Below are 14172 nucleotides of genomic sequence, written 5' to 3'. Positions count from 1 at the left end.
AACTAGCCCTGAAAGGAGAGAACTAGGGGAGGGCAGTAAGTTCTCTAAAACAGTGGCCCAAAGGGGGTGCATGGGAGATTTTTCAGTATGACACCAAAATGTTTTTAGCTGTTGTCAGAGAGAGGGTGCTGGTCTAGCCTGACTTTTGTCTGAACTGCTACAGCTGCTGCTGTGGTCCCTCTCTGTTCTTTTGTATTACAATATACTTTGGGGAAAAAACAAATCCTGACTTATGCCATGTTTGTGTGATGCTGACTGCAGCAAAGTCGTGGTCCACAGTTGTTGGTGGAACAGCTGGTTTCTTGCTGCCACTGTACCACATTACAGTTTCCTTACTGCCACAAAACACTCCTGAGCAGACTGACTGAAGACTGTAAGATTCTTTGTTATCTACTTGGCTTGTTCTTGCTGTATTTGTTCCCTGGTTCATTCATTGCCCTAAAGTGTGGCAGCAAATTCCTTAGATTTGTGACATGAGACAGTTCGTGTCTCACACTGCAGGACACGTGTTTGGGCTGCAGCTCTTTAAAAATTGCAGACAGAGTTTTCTGAAGAGCTCCTGTGTATGCTTATTCCCTAGAAAGCACCTGACGTTCCAGAACCTGCAGGAGCACCTTGAGCGGTTGCTGGCAGAGGAGAATGGCTCTGAAGACAGTCGAGGTGGGAGATACTGAGTGCCTGTCCAGTTTGTGCTTCTGCTTGTGCTGCTTGATTGGGAAGGACAAGTTGTACCATGGAAGCAGTTCCCTGACTGAGTGTTGTTCTGCCTTCCTGTGCTCTAATTTGTTGTACCTTTAAATTCAGCTCATGGGCCAGCCCTGGAGCAGGTCTGTTTGCAGATGGAGGGGTCATATTTCCAGTCAAAAATGCCATGAAAAGTAGTTTAAGGGCAAAGGAGGTATTTTACTGATCATGATATGCACAGCTGTTGCTTTGACCAGCAATGTGCAGTGCTGTCCTCAGTGGGAAATGCAGGGGCTTGTTGATAGTTTTTACTCACTGGTCTCCACTGTAGCTATTTGTTTTCAGCCTCAGGCTCTTCCCTGTGCTCTTACCAGCATCCCTTTCCCTGAATGAGTCAGGACATGGCAGGATACAACCTGACTTCTCTGCTAGAAAGAGGGATTTTTCTTGCTGGCTGCAAGCAAAGTGTGATATGTTGGCCAAACATTTGGCACAGAGTTTAGTCTGAATTTTGTCAAAGTAAAATTTTCAGGTAATGTGGAAAACTTAACATGTCTCCTGAATGCTGTGTAGCTGAGACCTTGTGTATTGCTGTGAAAACTTCCTTTTAAATCTTACTGGTGTCTCCTTTCCTGATGTTCTCATGGTCTAACACGGGCAACAGTATCTTAGTCTTCCTCCCCTGTAGCAGAACCAGATGTTGTTACAGTCTAGCTGGAGGCACTTGTCCCGTGTACTGTCAGATCCTGCACAACTCTCCCTAACAGATTTTCTGCAACTCTTGTTTCAGATCAGGTAGCAGAGGGCCGACTCGGCCCCTCCACTGTGGTGTTGGACCACACCAGTGGGTTTGAGGGGCTCCTGCTGGTTGATGATGACTTACTTGGGGTGAGTGTGATGAAAATGGTCTTGTGGGACTAGAAGTGCTTGGGGCTTCTTGCATTGTTCTTCATAACAGATCCCTGTCACTGGCTTTGTAGCATGTTGTAAATGGAGTCTGCCCAGAAAGCTGCAGGATCCTGGAGGAAATGAGCTCTCCTGGAAAAGTTCTAGCAGTACCACTAAGTCTCAGCGACCTCTGAGTGGGGCTGTGGGCAAGTGAAAGGATTACCCTGGCCCAGGGGCTCACTTGGCTAAGCAGAGGAAAGGCCAGCAGCCAGCTTTCCTGTCCCTCCCTCCATCAGACTGCCTCTTCCTTCCTTCCTTTGGTCTTCTCCAAACAGTAGAAGGAGGCTAAAACTGAGGCTTTCCTTTCTCCTTTGTTTCCACTAACTACTCTGTGCTTGCTCCTTAGCTGATGTTCCTCATGCAAAATATCAGCTGAAAGAATCTGCTGGAATTTAACCCTTTTTTACTGCAGTAATTTCTGCACTCCTTTCACCCCTTCACTGAGCACACACATCCCCTGCTCCTGAGCTCATTCCCTCCGTAATCTATGCCTGTTTTTTTGTCCCTAGCAATGCAGGCTGCTTGGTCTCCCCTTTCCCCTTAGCCACTGCTGTAGCTCACTTTGGCTGACCCTCAGGGATGGATCAGACTGGCTTGCCTGTGAATTCCTTGTTCCTACCTTCATCTCTTCTTCATGATCTGTCCTTAGGTTGTGAGAGTCAGGAATTAACAAGGTTGACTTTCTGGTTATCTGTCAGTCCTGGCCTTTAGTTTGGACACCTTGAATCCATAGTTTTGTTCTAACTTTTCCAGGATTCAGATGTCATTCCCATATAATAGTCACTTTTGTGTACAGTTTTGTCCCAGTTCACTAAGAACTGTCACTGTGTTGCCATTGTACCGTTGCCATTCTGTGTGATTCGCTGGGGTATGTCAAGTACAGATGAGCTGTGGGAAGGACCTGGATGGTTCCCCAGGGCCAGTGCAGCTGCTGGGATGGGAAGGGTGACCCTTCTCTTCCCAACATTGTCCTTGTGAATAGCTCTCCGTCTTGCTTTGGTTTTGAGGGCTAGGACAGAGAGAATGGGGAGGGCTGAACAAACCTATTATTTTGCCTGACTGTAAAATACCTTTTATTTGTTGGTCCAGGTGATTGGCCACAGTAACTTTGGGTCCATCAGGGCCACAACGTGCGTGTATAAAGGTAAGGAGATAAACCAATGATGCTTTCAGAAAATACCCTGGGAAGAGTGTGTGGAGAGTTACACAGGTAGAGAGCTCAGAAGATCCTGAATATGTCCCAAATCTTGAGCACCCTCTTCTCCAGCTCATCCACTGACTTTTCCAGGAAGTCAGAAGGGTGAAGGGTTGTGTGATGCCAGTGTGAACAGGTGGGAGGGGAATCCCGGGGGTGTCTCAGAGCTCCCTTGTGTGCCACATTTGTTTCTGTGGGAGCAGTGTCAGGTTCAGCTTCTCTTAACAACAGCAACAGGAACTCACTGCGTGTCATCTCCTCTTCTTTCAGGGAAATGGATTTACGAAGTGCTCATCTCCTCCCAGGGACTCATGCAGATTGGCTGGTGTACTCTCAACTGCAGATTTAATCAGGAGGTAGTGTAACTGCTGCCTGTGCCACAGCGCTGCTCTGTGTTTCTGTACTGCTTTTTAGGCCAGTGTGGAGCATTGCATGGGTGCTGTGCTCCTGCCCCACTGGCATTTTGTGCCCAGCATACACACCAGAAATACCAGGTCTGCTGTTTTCAGAGTCATTACTAGACTCTCTGGTGTGTGTTCACAGAATGGTGTGCTTTGACAGAAAATGGAAATGTAGGATGCCAGTACTCTTCTTCTGACCCAAAAATGAGTAGAGAGTGGTGCATTTCTCTGAACCAAAGATCAGAGGCCACTGAATTCACTCCTAGAGTAAGGACTTTTCCCAGGCAGAGCATGTGTGATGTCAACTGCTTTCCCTGTCTGCTGGTCTCCCCCTTAAAGGTGCTCTTGCAGTGAGAGGGATCTTTTATGCCTGGTCTGGTCTGAGTCTCCTCTTTCCTACTTTGGTGCAGGAAGGAGTTGGAGATACTCCAGATTCATATGCCTATGATGGAAACAGGGTGCGCAAGTGGAACGTGACTACTACCAACTATGGCAAAGTGAGTAGCTGTCCTGCCAGGAATGGGATGGAGAGGAAGGAGGAGAAAGCAGGTGACTCCTGCTTGCTGGATTCTGCTGGGCCTTGTGAAATGCCCTCAGGCTTTCCTCCCTGCTTCAGCCTGCTCTTGGGGCGCTGTGTGCCAGCAATTGTTTGTACTTTGAGGGTGCTGGACATGCTGAGTGCTTTGTTTAGCAGCCCCAGCAGACTGATTCCCAGCACAGCGCTGCTGTCAGTCTCTGGAAGGCTCTGGTTCTCTGTAGCACATCAGTGCATGATGCATTGTTGGGATAAATATACGTTCCTAGTGCTAGAGGGGAAAAACAATCCCAATCAGGGGCCTGATGTTTGGCTTCCAGAAGTGCCTGTAAATGCTATGTGAGCTGCTGTGAGGAGCAGCTCTCATTGAACCCTGAATCACCAGGGATTGGTTGGGTTGCAGTCTTTTTCTGATGTGGGAACACCTTGGAAATATGTTTAACCTTTCCTCTCCCTTTCCTGCAGTCCTGGGCAGCAGGAGACATCGTCAGCTGTCTGATAGACCTCGATGAGGGCACCATTGCTTTCTGCTTGTAAGCATCTTTGTCCTGTTCCCTGCTCAGCAGGTTGATGAACCCTTTGTCTGCCCTCTCCCCTTTAAGCTCCCTGGTAGTTCTGGCATTTGCTTTTCTGTGTTGTTCAGAAACCACCTGAACAGGTTGTTGGGTCTCCTAAGTTCAGTTGAGAGCATTTGGCAGAAAGATATTCAAGCTACAAAGTCTGTGTGAAGTTTGCCAGGATTTTGGAAGGAAGGACATCTCTTGTGATGCTTTATTGCCACACTTGGCTGAGTCACACTGGTGGCTTTTGTGGTCAGTGTAGATCTTGCCTGCCCTGAATTCACAAGGAGCTGTGGGAAGGGTGATAAATCTCCAACTTCCAACTCCCATGCACAATGAGAATTGTTCTCTGGCTCTGGCCTGTGAGAAGTCAGTCAAAATTAAAACTGTTAGATGTTCCATGTCATCTTTTATGGAAGAGTAGATTAAAAACATCTTTCACTGCACCAACATCAAATAAATGAGACCAAAAAGTCCCCTGCCTTTGAAATGTCCTGCTGGTTAATTATCTCGTGGGGATTTGGGTTGCCCTTGAACCTGAGTGGGCTTTGCATTTGCAGACTCTAATGCCTTCCTGTGAAAATGGGAATGCCTCTGTGCTTCCCTTGGCTGTTACTCAGCAGAGCTGTGGCATTTTCATGTGTGCCAGGCTAAGAGTGACAGGAGACATGACTGACTGACATGTCCATGTTGGCAAGTTGCTGGTATCTGTATTGCTCAGCTGACTTCAGACCCTTCCTGCTGTGACTGAATCCTGTGGGTTTTCCTTCTTTCAGGAACGGCATGTCCCTGGGAACCGCCTTTGATAACATCACGAGGGGTGCTGGAATGGCTTATTTCCCTGCCATCAGCCTCTCCTTCAAAGAGTCTGTTGCTTTTAACTTCGGAAGCCGCCCGCTCCGATATCCTTTGGGTGTGGGGAGAGGAGGTCTGAAGGAAGAAGAACCTGTCCTGAGACCATCTTTGGAGGCTGCAGAATATACAGACCTGACTGCAGTTCACTTTCTGCTGCTGGCACTTGTGTGGAGAGCAGAGTCAAGGAGAGAAGAACCAGATACCCCCTCAGCTGGAGCAGAACTGCAGGACGCAAACATCAGTTTCAGAAATGAGAGTTGCTTCCAGCTCTGAGTCAGCAGCTGCTGCTACAGCTGGGGGCTGCCTGTTCCAGGCACTCAGATCTTGTAAAGTTCTCACTTTCCAGTTTTTGAAATCCTAATGCTGCTGTGCTGCTGAGCCTCTTGGCCACTGGTCTCTTTTGCCTCCCAGCCATATGGGACCTCTCACATTGATTAGTGTTGCCTTCTGCCTCCCTGTGTGAATGGTGAAACCTGCAGCTCCTGTCAGAGCAGTCCTGGCTCTGCCTGTTGGTAGCTGTAGTAGGGGCTCAGGTTGGTCTTTCTGATAAAAAAGTATTTCACCCACGCAGAAGTGTGGTGTGAAACACTTGCTGCTTTGCGATATTGAGGAAGTGGGGATAAGAGCTTGTGGCTAATCATCCGTTTAGAAGGCACTGTGTTTGAACTGTGACTGAGGTGTGTGTGGGTGTAAAGTAAAATAGACACGCAGTCTTTCTCTTGGACAAACAAAAGAAGTCCTGAAAGGATCAGATTGCATTTTCCCTTGACACTCACCTACTTATCCAGTGGAAGGTTACCGGCCCTTGCAGGATCCTCCCGTGGCAGACCTGGTGAAGGCTCGGAAGCTGTTGGGCTACTTGAAGAACGTGATCCATGTTGGGATAGATGTGACGGTAGGATCACAGCACTGGGTGGACCCGAGGGGCACCGCGCTGGTAAATGTGGTGCTGCTCCTCTCAGCACATGCTGCCAGCTCAGATGTTTGCACACAGCAGAGACTTTAAATGCTTGCACGCTTTTGCATGGGGTGTGCATGGAGCTCTCTGGCTTGCAAAATGGCCTTCCTGGTAGTTCCAGGACCTAATTTAAATCATACTGGGCTTTGTTGTTCTTGGTCTTACAAAAGTTCATTGCCGGTATTCAAGAAGTGATGTTTGTCAGGGTCAGAACTTCTGGGCTTGATTTTGCACCCTTGAAAACAGTTTGTTCTTATCCTAAACTTTTTACTGGTGTCCTGGTGCAGTGATGTGGGGAAATTCTGGCAGCTCCGCCTTGAGAACTGTTTTTGCTGGAAAACACTATTTTCCACTAGGGTGAGAGATCTGTTTATGCCCAAAACATAGGGAAAACCATCTGCTACGGTCTCGGCTCGAAGGGAGGCCTGTTTTGCTAGTCATCCTCCTCTGTAGGGGTTCCCTTTTACAAATTATCATGCAAACTTAACCCTTTTTTAGAAAAACATTGCCAGAGTGCCTGCATGTGGTTGATAGTGACATCTGCACTGCATTACAGCTTTCCAGAGGTGTAGACCTGGCTTCTTTGCCATCCTAAATTCTCATGTTCAAGGTTTTTACTGTATGGAACAGCAAACAGTGCCTGCTGCAGGCCTCTGGTTCACTCAGTAGCTGGTGGACAGGTGGATTTGGTTGGATCCAAGCTGTGTGTTTTTCTGGGTTTGTCATTGCAGGAAGGAAAGCTGGTGGAGAAGGACACATCCATGTGGCAGCTGCAGGGAGAACCCACAGTGTTGATTACATTAGCTCACATCTTCAATTATTTCTCCCCTCTCATGGTGAGTTTTGCCTGCCCATTACAGGCTTTTGTAGTGCTCTTACAAGGCAAAGTAAACCTCAGTTTTCGCTGGGAAGTGACTGTGCCCTGGAGGACTGTTGACCTGGCTCTCTGTCTGCAGTGCAAGGTGTACCTGGTGGAAGATGTGCTCATGACCTTCCTGCTGAGCATCCTTGAGCGAGGAGGGGCGGTGGAGGCCCATCCCCTTATTCAGCAGCTACTGGATCTCATGTGGCTTCTTATGGAGGTGAGTTACTTGGGTGCTGGCTCTGAGTTGGACTCAAAAGACAACTCCTCCATCATCACATTTATGCAAGAATAACTTCCTTCCTTTCTGGGTTGGTTCTGCCAGCACTGGGTAGGTTCAGGGGATATGAGGATGGGTGACTGCTGAACAAAGAGAGGCTGGGACTTCAACTTTTTGTAGATGACTTTAGGATTGGTTTTACTGGTGCAGAAACTTGTTTCCTTGTAGCAAAGCGATGGCACCAGCTTCTGCTTGGACCTCTCTTGTGGAGTCAGATGGACACTGTGGGTTCAGAGCACCTGCTTTTTCAGTTCAGAAATGAATGCTTCCTTCCAAGGTCACACTCTGAGAGCTACAGCAGTTCCTAACTCTCATGCTGTTGTTCTTCAATGTATTTCTTATTTTCTCAGGAGTATGAAGTGCATGAGTGCCTCAAGCAGCTACTGATGTCCCTGCTGCGGGCTTACAGGTTCTCCCCCATCATCCCAGACCTGGGATTACAAGTGAGTTGCACTTCTGAATCCTCGGGAATCTGTGACTAGCCAGCTTCTGTTATGTCCCCTTGTCCAAAGGTACATGATGTTTTGGATTTTACAGTTGTTTGATCCAGAGATGGCAGTTTTGTCATATTGTACCTACTGGAGAGTTGTATCATCTTCTGCAGATGGAATCACTTTTACTTCTCCTATTTCCTTAGATTCACTACCTCCGGCTCACCATTGCAGTCTTGAAGCATGAGAAATCCAGGAAATACCTACTCAGCAATGTTCTGTATCCTTTGTGCCTCCTCCTGTCTCAGTTTTCCCTTCCCTCAATAATGCAGCGAAGGACATTTCAAGGATCTGTGGGTCCTGGGAGGCAGAAACCACCCTGTCTTTGAGAGGTCATTTCTGACACCAATCTCTACGAAGTCCTGCTTTGAGGAGTGGGAGCAGTGTTGTGTAGACTGCATCCTACCTACACAGAGGAGCTGATTTCTAACTGACTGACCTCTCTGATATCCCTAGAGCAAAACCACTTTCACAACAGTCTAGCTTTGTTTTAGCCTTTAGGCAGCCGCTGTGATAGCTGCCTGAGGCTTCTCCCGGGATAAGGGGGCTCTGGATCTTGCAGCGGTTGTTTGGAAAGGGGTTTCTCACTGCATCCCTGGGTTCATGCCCTGTGCCTGCTCCTAGTGCAGCTCCTGTGCTTGCTTTAACTCGGCCGCAGTTTCGATGTGCTCCGTTCAGTTGTGTTCTTCTACATCAAGAGCCCGCTGCGTGTGGAGGAGGCAGGTTTGCAGGAGCTCATTCCCACCACGTGGTGGCCAAACCGCTTCACCAAGGAGGTGAGTACAGGCACATCCACCAAGGAGTCTGAAGAAATACTGTGACCTGACATCCCCATCATTTTCTGATGAGGAATGGCCTTTGTTTCCAACTGCATTAGCACTGGTGGGTCCTGCGGAGCTGTAGCTTTTCCATTGCCCTTTCATCTTTTATGTCCACTTAGAGGGGGTGTTTGGGGTGTGGTGCTCAGATGGAAGAGGGGGGACAGTTGTCTGTGGCAACAGATTGGGAAGGGAACCTCCCAGTGTCTAAGGAATTACAGGCTGATAGAGGTGTCCCCAAAAGATCTCCTGCTCTTACTTGCTAGAAGGCTGGGGAAGGTCTGTTCAGGTGTGCTGTCAGCTGCAGTCACACACTGGCACATTGGTTCAGGGAGTTTCTGCTCTCCATTTGGCAAGACATCTTCCCTGTGCTGTGGCCTCCTACTAATCAGTGTCTGTCCCCCAACCAGGGCAAGGAGAGTAAGGAGGTGAAGGAGGAGAGTGCTGAGGAGAGACTGAGGCGTCGGGCATATGAGAGAGGTTGCCAGCGGCTCAAGAAACGCATTGAAGGTTTGTGAGGAAGGAGGGAAGTTGCCAAGATCCCACACCTTTTGTGCAGCCAGGAGGGAGGACCAACTCTTGAGCTGTTTCCAAGTCCCCTTCACTACCTGAAGTCCAGCTGTGTCCTGCCAGGACAGGCTGTGCTGCAGGGGCAGGAGCCAGCCATGCCATTTTCTGGTGGCAGGTCAGGATTGTTGGGCCTCCACTGCACAGACCTGCAGCCCCCCATCTTGGGGCACAGGCAAACCAAAACTCCTCTTCAGGGACATTGTTTGTCAGCTGTGGATGAACTTATTGCTAGGTGGTGAAGGAGAAAATTCTCATTAGCTTTCTGCCAGCTCTAACTCTTCCTGGGCCCCTCTGCTGAGGAGGTAGCCTTTCTCCTGGGGGCAGGTCACTGCAGTTGGGGTTAAGAGGGGTTAAGTTGCTCTCCAGTGCTTGTTTTCTGATGGCAGACATGTGTCCCCATTTTAGTGGTGGAAGGTCTCCAGGTTCAGATTCTGAAGCTGCTGCTGAACAACAAGGACAGAGGAGGGGTAAGTGGTCTGTGCATTTTTGGTGACGGGATCTCCATGTGATGGGCCTTGTAAGGCATAGATTTACTGCCTGATTTTCCTTCTGCCAGGGGGAAGCCTCCAGATACATCTTCCTAAACAAATTCCGCAAGTTTCTTCAGGAAAATGCTAGCAACAGAGGGGTAAGTCAGAGGGCCAGCCTTCCCACGAGCCTCCAGCACCTTCAGGTTGGGAGCTCTGCCCTTTTGGCTGGGCTGCTTCCAGCAGTTGATCCACTGAGGCCTAGATATGGCAGGGAGTGAGGAGGAGGGAGATCTGAGGCCAGAAACCAGGCAACTTATCCCAGTCCTAAGCAGTGATTTATAGGAAAGTGGACCTTGGGGACAGCCCTAGGTGGGAGCTGAATGTCCTTCTGTAATCCCTCGGGGAGCATTGCTATGGGGTGCTCTGCCACAGCAGAGCTTTCGCATCCTCTTCGCTGCCTGGGTGAGGACTGTTCTGGCCCTGGGTCAGGCTGTTGTCCTGCAGCTTTGGGAGGTAGGCACCCACTGGTGCAGGAAACCCTCTCTTCACCTGCATCTCTGTGTTTATCATCAGCCCCATCTTTGGTGGTGGAGCGTGTTATCCCTCCTACTCCTCTGTCAGACCAGTTTGTTGTTTAAGTACCCAGGACTTTCTGGAGGTGGAAACTGCTGCCTACCATTAGGACTGGGCTCTCTACCAGAGCTGGAAGCTAGAGATGCTAGTAAGGCTGAGAACACAAAGTTTCTGCCTCCCCCATGTGTCCCCTGGGACGGAGATGTGCTTTCACACTTGCCCTGATGGTTGGACTCTCGTTCTTGCCCTAGAACCTGACTGTGTTGTGCCCACCAGAGTACATGGTGTGCTTCCTGCACCGCCTCATCGCTGCCCTGCGCTTCTTCTGGGATGGACACAAGGCAAAGACCCCAGCTGCCCTGAGCAGTGAAGGTGAGGCCTGGGGAAGAGGCACTGAAGGCATTTCAGTGCTTAGGACAAGGTTTGCTTCTCGGCAGTGCTTTCCAGAATGATGGACATTTTGTGTTTCTCATGGGTGCTTGAGCCTTCTCTCACCCTGTGTCTGTAGTTCCCAGTCACCCTGGGAAATTCCTGTGTGCAGATCTACTCCAGTTAACATCCACACCTGAGATTTGAAAAGGGACACCTGTGCTGTTTGTCAGATCCCCCTCTCTGCTCTGGAGCAGAGTCCAGCATTGATAATGAGTCTGTGGAGAGGCAGTTCAGTGATCCCATAGTCAAAGTTTAGGGAAAGATGTTTGTCTGGCTTTTTGGTTCCCAGACTGTGGAATTAAGGGGAAACCAAGTCAGTGCCAATTTCTTTCCCACCCTTAAATCCTACCTTACCTGTGATCTTGGCATTCCCTTTTCTTACTTTAGATTGACTCTTTCTCTAGACTCAGTAAGTGCTTTATAATCCCTGTGGGACGGAGTGTCAGAGCTGGAGTAGCCAGGTGGAGAGCTGCCAAGTCTTATGATGATCCAGTTTACCCCAGTGACTGTAGTTTGGGGAAGGAAGTGCTGGAAGTGCTGGAAGTGCTTCTTGTTGATGGCCCTTGGTTGCTCCTGTTTCTGTATAGATCTAATGCTTCCTCCATTGTGGAAATCACCTCTGCCTTAATGGCTCGTGCTTTTATGACAAAAATCTTGTTGATAAATGTTAGTCTAGGCTGGGCCCTGGGGTCTGCCTTAGGAGGCCATGCATGTCTGTGTGAATCCTGTGTACGGGACTCATGAAAAAACAAATCTTCTCTGCTTTAGAGGCGTATGTCCCTCCTCAACTCTTCTATAATGGGAAGGTGGATTACTTTGACCTTCAGCGACTTGGAGGACTCCTGTCTCACCTTAAGAAGACTCTGAAAGGTAAGTGCTCTCATTTCCAGTACCTGCATCCAGGTCCTGGCTGGAGTTCACCCAAGAGACAGTCCAGGGAGGGAGCTGTAGGTAATGAATTTTGATTAAATTTGAGGAGACTTGAATTTTAATGAGGTGCAGGTTACTCTGAAGAGGACACCACTCCTATCAGATGGAGTGTCCTTTAAGTGAACAGTTTACTGTTTGTATTCCTGAATGGGGCATGTGGCAGTTGGAGGAAGGGGACAGTCTGGGAATATCCTCTGGTGTGTTGCTCTTGCTGCACCACAGCCAAGGGCTGGGAGCTGTCAAAGCACTGACCATCAGACTGGCTCTGCTGGGCGTGAAGGATGTCCAGGATTTACTTGCTGTACCGCTCTGGGCAAGGAGCAGCAGCCCTGTGTATGAACTGCAACTGTGTGTCCGTAAGCAGCCCACTCCTCTGACAATAAACTTGCAAAACCTTCCCTGAGGAAGGATTAGAAACCCCTTGGCATTCCGTTGGACTTGGTTTGTCTCTGGTTTCTGGCTAATGTGCCACTTACCTTTGCTCAGATGTCTGTTCCTCCACAGGATGTTTGCAAGATTAGGACCATTTTCTGTGTCTCAAGTTGATCCCTAGTTTTTCAAAATTAGATTACTTAACTTAAGAACTACGTAATCTCCTCTGGTCTCTTACCAAAGTATCCTGAAGAGATTTAAAGACAGAGCTGTGGATTAGAGATGACATTCTTCAGGCTTTGTACAGCACAACCTTCCTCTGGGCTGAGATTGTTTCTGGTGTGAGTCTCAGTCCTAGTGACTCAGGGACACATCATGGGACAGCACTGAAGAACTGGATGCTTAAAACGTGGTCTCAGGAACAGAGTTTCCTTCCCTGCACTACTCTGGTCTGGCCCTGGTGGTTGTCTCCTGGTTCCTCAGTTATCCTTTTTGTAGCTTGTAGGACCAGGAGCAGAAATGGGTCTTGGGTGAGCAGCACCCAACCTTCTTGGTCTCCATTAGAAAGGGCAGACCTACTCCATGGAAAGAAGCTGGGGGAAAGTTCTGATACACCATCAGGCTTTGCTGGTGCTTCTCTACTGCTGAGAAGCAGGAGAGAGGATGAGTCCAGGGCTGCCTCTTGGGAAGTGCAGGGTGACTCCTGTGTTCCCAGCTGCTTTGCTGTGCTCTGTGCAGATGACCTGGCTGCAAAAGCCAATGTCCTGATCGACCCTGCAGAGCTGCAGGCAGTGACTATGGATGATCTTGATGAAGATGAGGAATCAGCAACATCAGCAGCACAGGTGAGTTGTGCTATTCACCTGCAGGGGTCCTGGTGCTGGGGCAGCAAGTTCAGGCTCTGGCCAGAGAGGCTTTGCTTTAGAGGAAGAGTGTCTGGGCCAAGACTGTAACCAGTCCCCGGGCAACCAGATAAACAGCTGCACTTGCATGAGAGTCACTGGAGATCAGCAAGATCCTGGATATTTGAGCAAGGTCCCAAGTTTGAGCAGTAGAATTTTCTTTGCTGTGCTCTCTCACTACGCACTGACCTGAATATACCCCCTCCCCTCCGTGGCAGCTCATGGTGCTTGCATTTAGAAGGGTTCAAGGCAACTGCAGACAGAGCAGCTCCTTGCTGTGCAGATCTGCTGCTTGTGCCTGGCATGTGCCCTTGGAGGAAGGACTATCCATTTTATACCCTGGCACTGCTGGCCCAACCATGATAGGAAGAGTGTCTGCTCATCTTCCAGTGGCCGCTGGACATCTATCCCAACATCCTTGCAGGCAGCCAAACAGCTGGAACTGCTTCTCCTTCATTTCCTTTCAGTCCCAGCGTCCCTCTGCCGCCCTGGCCATCGGTGGAGCTCTTGCCAGGCCTGGCTGGCTCAGCTCCCCCACGCTGGGCCGTGCCAACCGGTTCCTGAGCACGGCAGCCGTCAGCCTGATGAACCCGCGGCGGCCGCTGGGCACCCTGGAGAAGATCAAGGTGCGCACGCTGAGCGTGGAGCAGCGCACAGAGGAGGACAGTGAGTACTCTGCTCTGTGCTAGGGTGGCCCAGTGAGATGGGAATGGTGTGTTAGTGTATCTAGTGACTCACGTGGGCTGGGAAGGGTCGCTGTGTGGTTACAAAGGTGCAATGGGGCTTTGGCTTCGGAGAGGTGCAGGCAGAAGCTGTGGTGCCAAAATGCTGTGCTGAGAACCTCTTTCCTGTCTTGGGGATGCATTGCAGTTGAAGGCACCCATGGAAATGAGGGTCTCTTACTGGGCAGACCCCCAGAGGAGCCAGACCAGCCCATCACTGAGAATTCCCTTCTGGAAGTCCTGGATGGGATAGTGATGATGTACAACCTCAGTGTCCACCAGCAGCTCGGGAAGGTAAGGGGCACGTGCTGTGTAGGAATCCATTTTCCCAACGTCCAGGCCTCTACACTGACTGTGCTTCCTGCTTATTTAGTGACTGTATGTACCCTTTCCTTCTCCCAACAGATGGTTGGGGTGTCAGATGATGTGAATGAATATGCCATGGCACTGAAAGACACAGAAGAAAAAATCAGCCGCTGCCCGAAGAGAGTAAGTGTCTCTGGACTCCCACCTTCCTTCTCTGGTAGAGCCTCAGCTTATGACAAAAAGGGTGAAGCCCTGCTGCCCACACTGGATGAGTGTCTACATCAAATGGAGGAGAACTGAGCCTTTCT

The 14172-nt window shown here is 49.5% G+C and overlaps 1 protein-coding gene across 4 annotated transcripts in view; it reads left to right on the top strand.

Moving 5' to 3' along the window:
* Positions 1-14172, top strand: part of RNF123 (ring finger protein 123) — a 49963-nt gene that overhangs the window by 8401 nt on the left and 27390 nt on the right. For all 4 annotated transcript variants that reach the window (XM_027886395.1, XM_027886394.1, XM_027886392.1 and 1 more), the window contains 22 exons: positions 581-660; positions 1475-1572; positions 2722-2776; positions 3098-3183; positions 3639-3725; positions 4229-4296; positions 5100-5225; positions 5959-6073; positions 6868-6972; positions 7093-7218; positions 7629-7721; positions 7916-7989; positions 8428-8545; positions 8998-9097; positions 9563-9624; positions 9714-9785; positions 10452-10572; positions 11401-11502; positions 12673-12779; positions 13304-13502; positions 13707-13852; positions 13964-14047. In XM_027886395.1, the coding sequence (XP_027742196.1) occupies positions 581-660; positions 1475-1572; positions 2722-2776; positions 3098-3183; positions 3639-3725; positions 4229-4296; positions 5100-5225; positions 5959-6073; positions 6868-6972; positions 7093-7218; positions 7629-7721; positions 7916-7989; positions 8428-8545; positions 8998-9097; positions 9563-9624; positions 9714-9785; positions 10452-10572; positions 11401-11502; positions 12673-12779; positions 13304-13502; positions 13707-13852; positions 13964-14047 (2224 nt within the window). The remainder of the gene's footprint in view (positions 1-580; positions 661-1474; positions 1573-2721; positions 2777-3097; positions 3184-3638; positions 3726-4228; positions 4297-5099; positions 5226-5958; positions 6074-6867; positions 6973-7092; positions 7219-7628; positions 7722-7915; positions 7990-8427; positions 8546-8997; positions 9098-9562; positions 9625-9713; positions 9786-10451; positions 10573-11400; positions 11503-12672; positions 12780-13303; positions 13503-13706; positions 13853-13963; positions 14048-14172) is intronic.

The sequence above is a fragment of the Empidonax traillii genome, unplaced genomic scaffold (assembly GCF_003031625.1).
Source record: "Empidonax traillii isolate 1590-97213 ecotype Southwest subspecies unplaced genomic scaffold, ASM303162v1 scaffold187:size1931383, whole genome shotgun sequence".
Lineage (NCBI taxonomy): Eukaryota > Metazoa > Chordata > Aves > Passeriformes > Tyrannidae > Empidonax > Empidonax traillii.
This window is presented reverse-complemented; position numbering and strand designations above follow the sequence as displayed.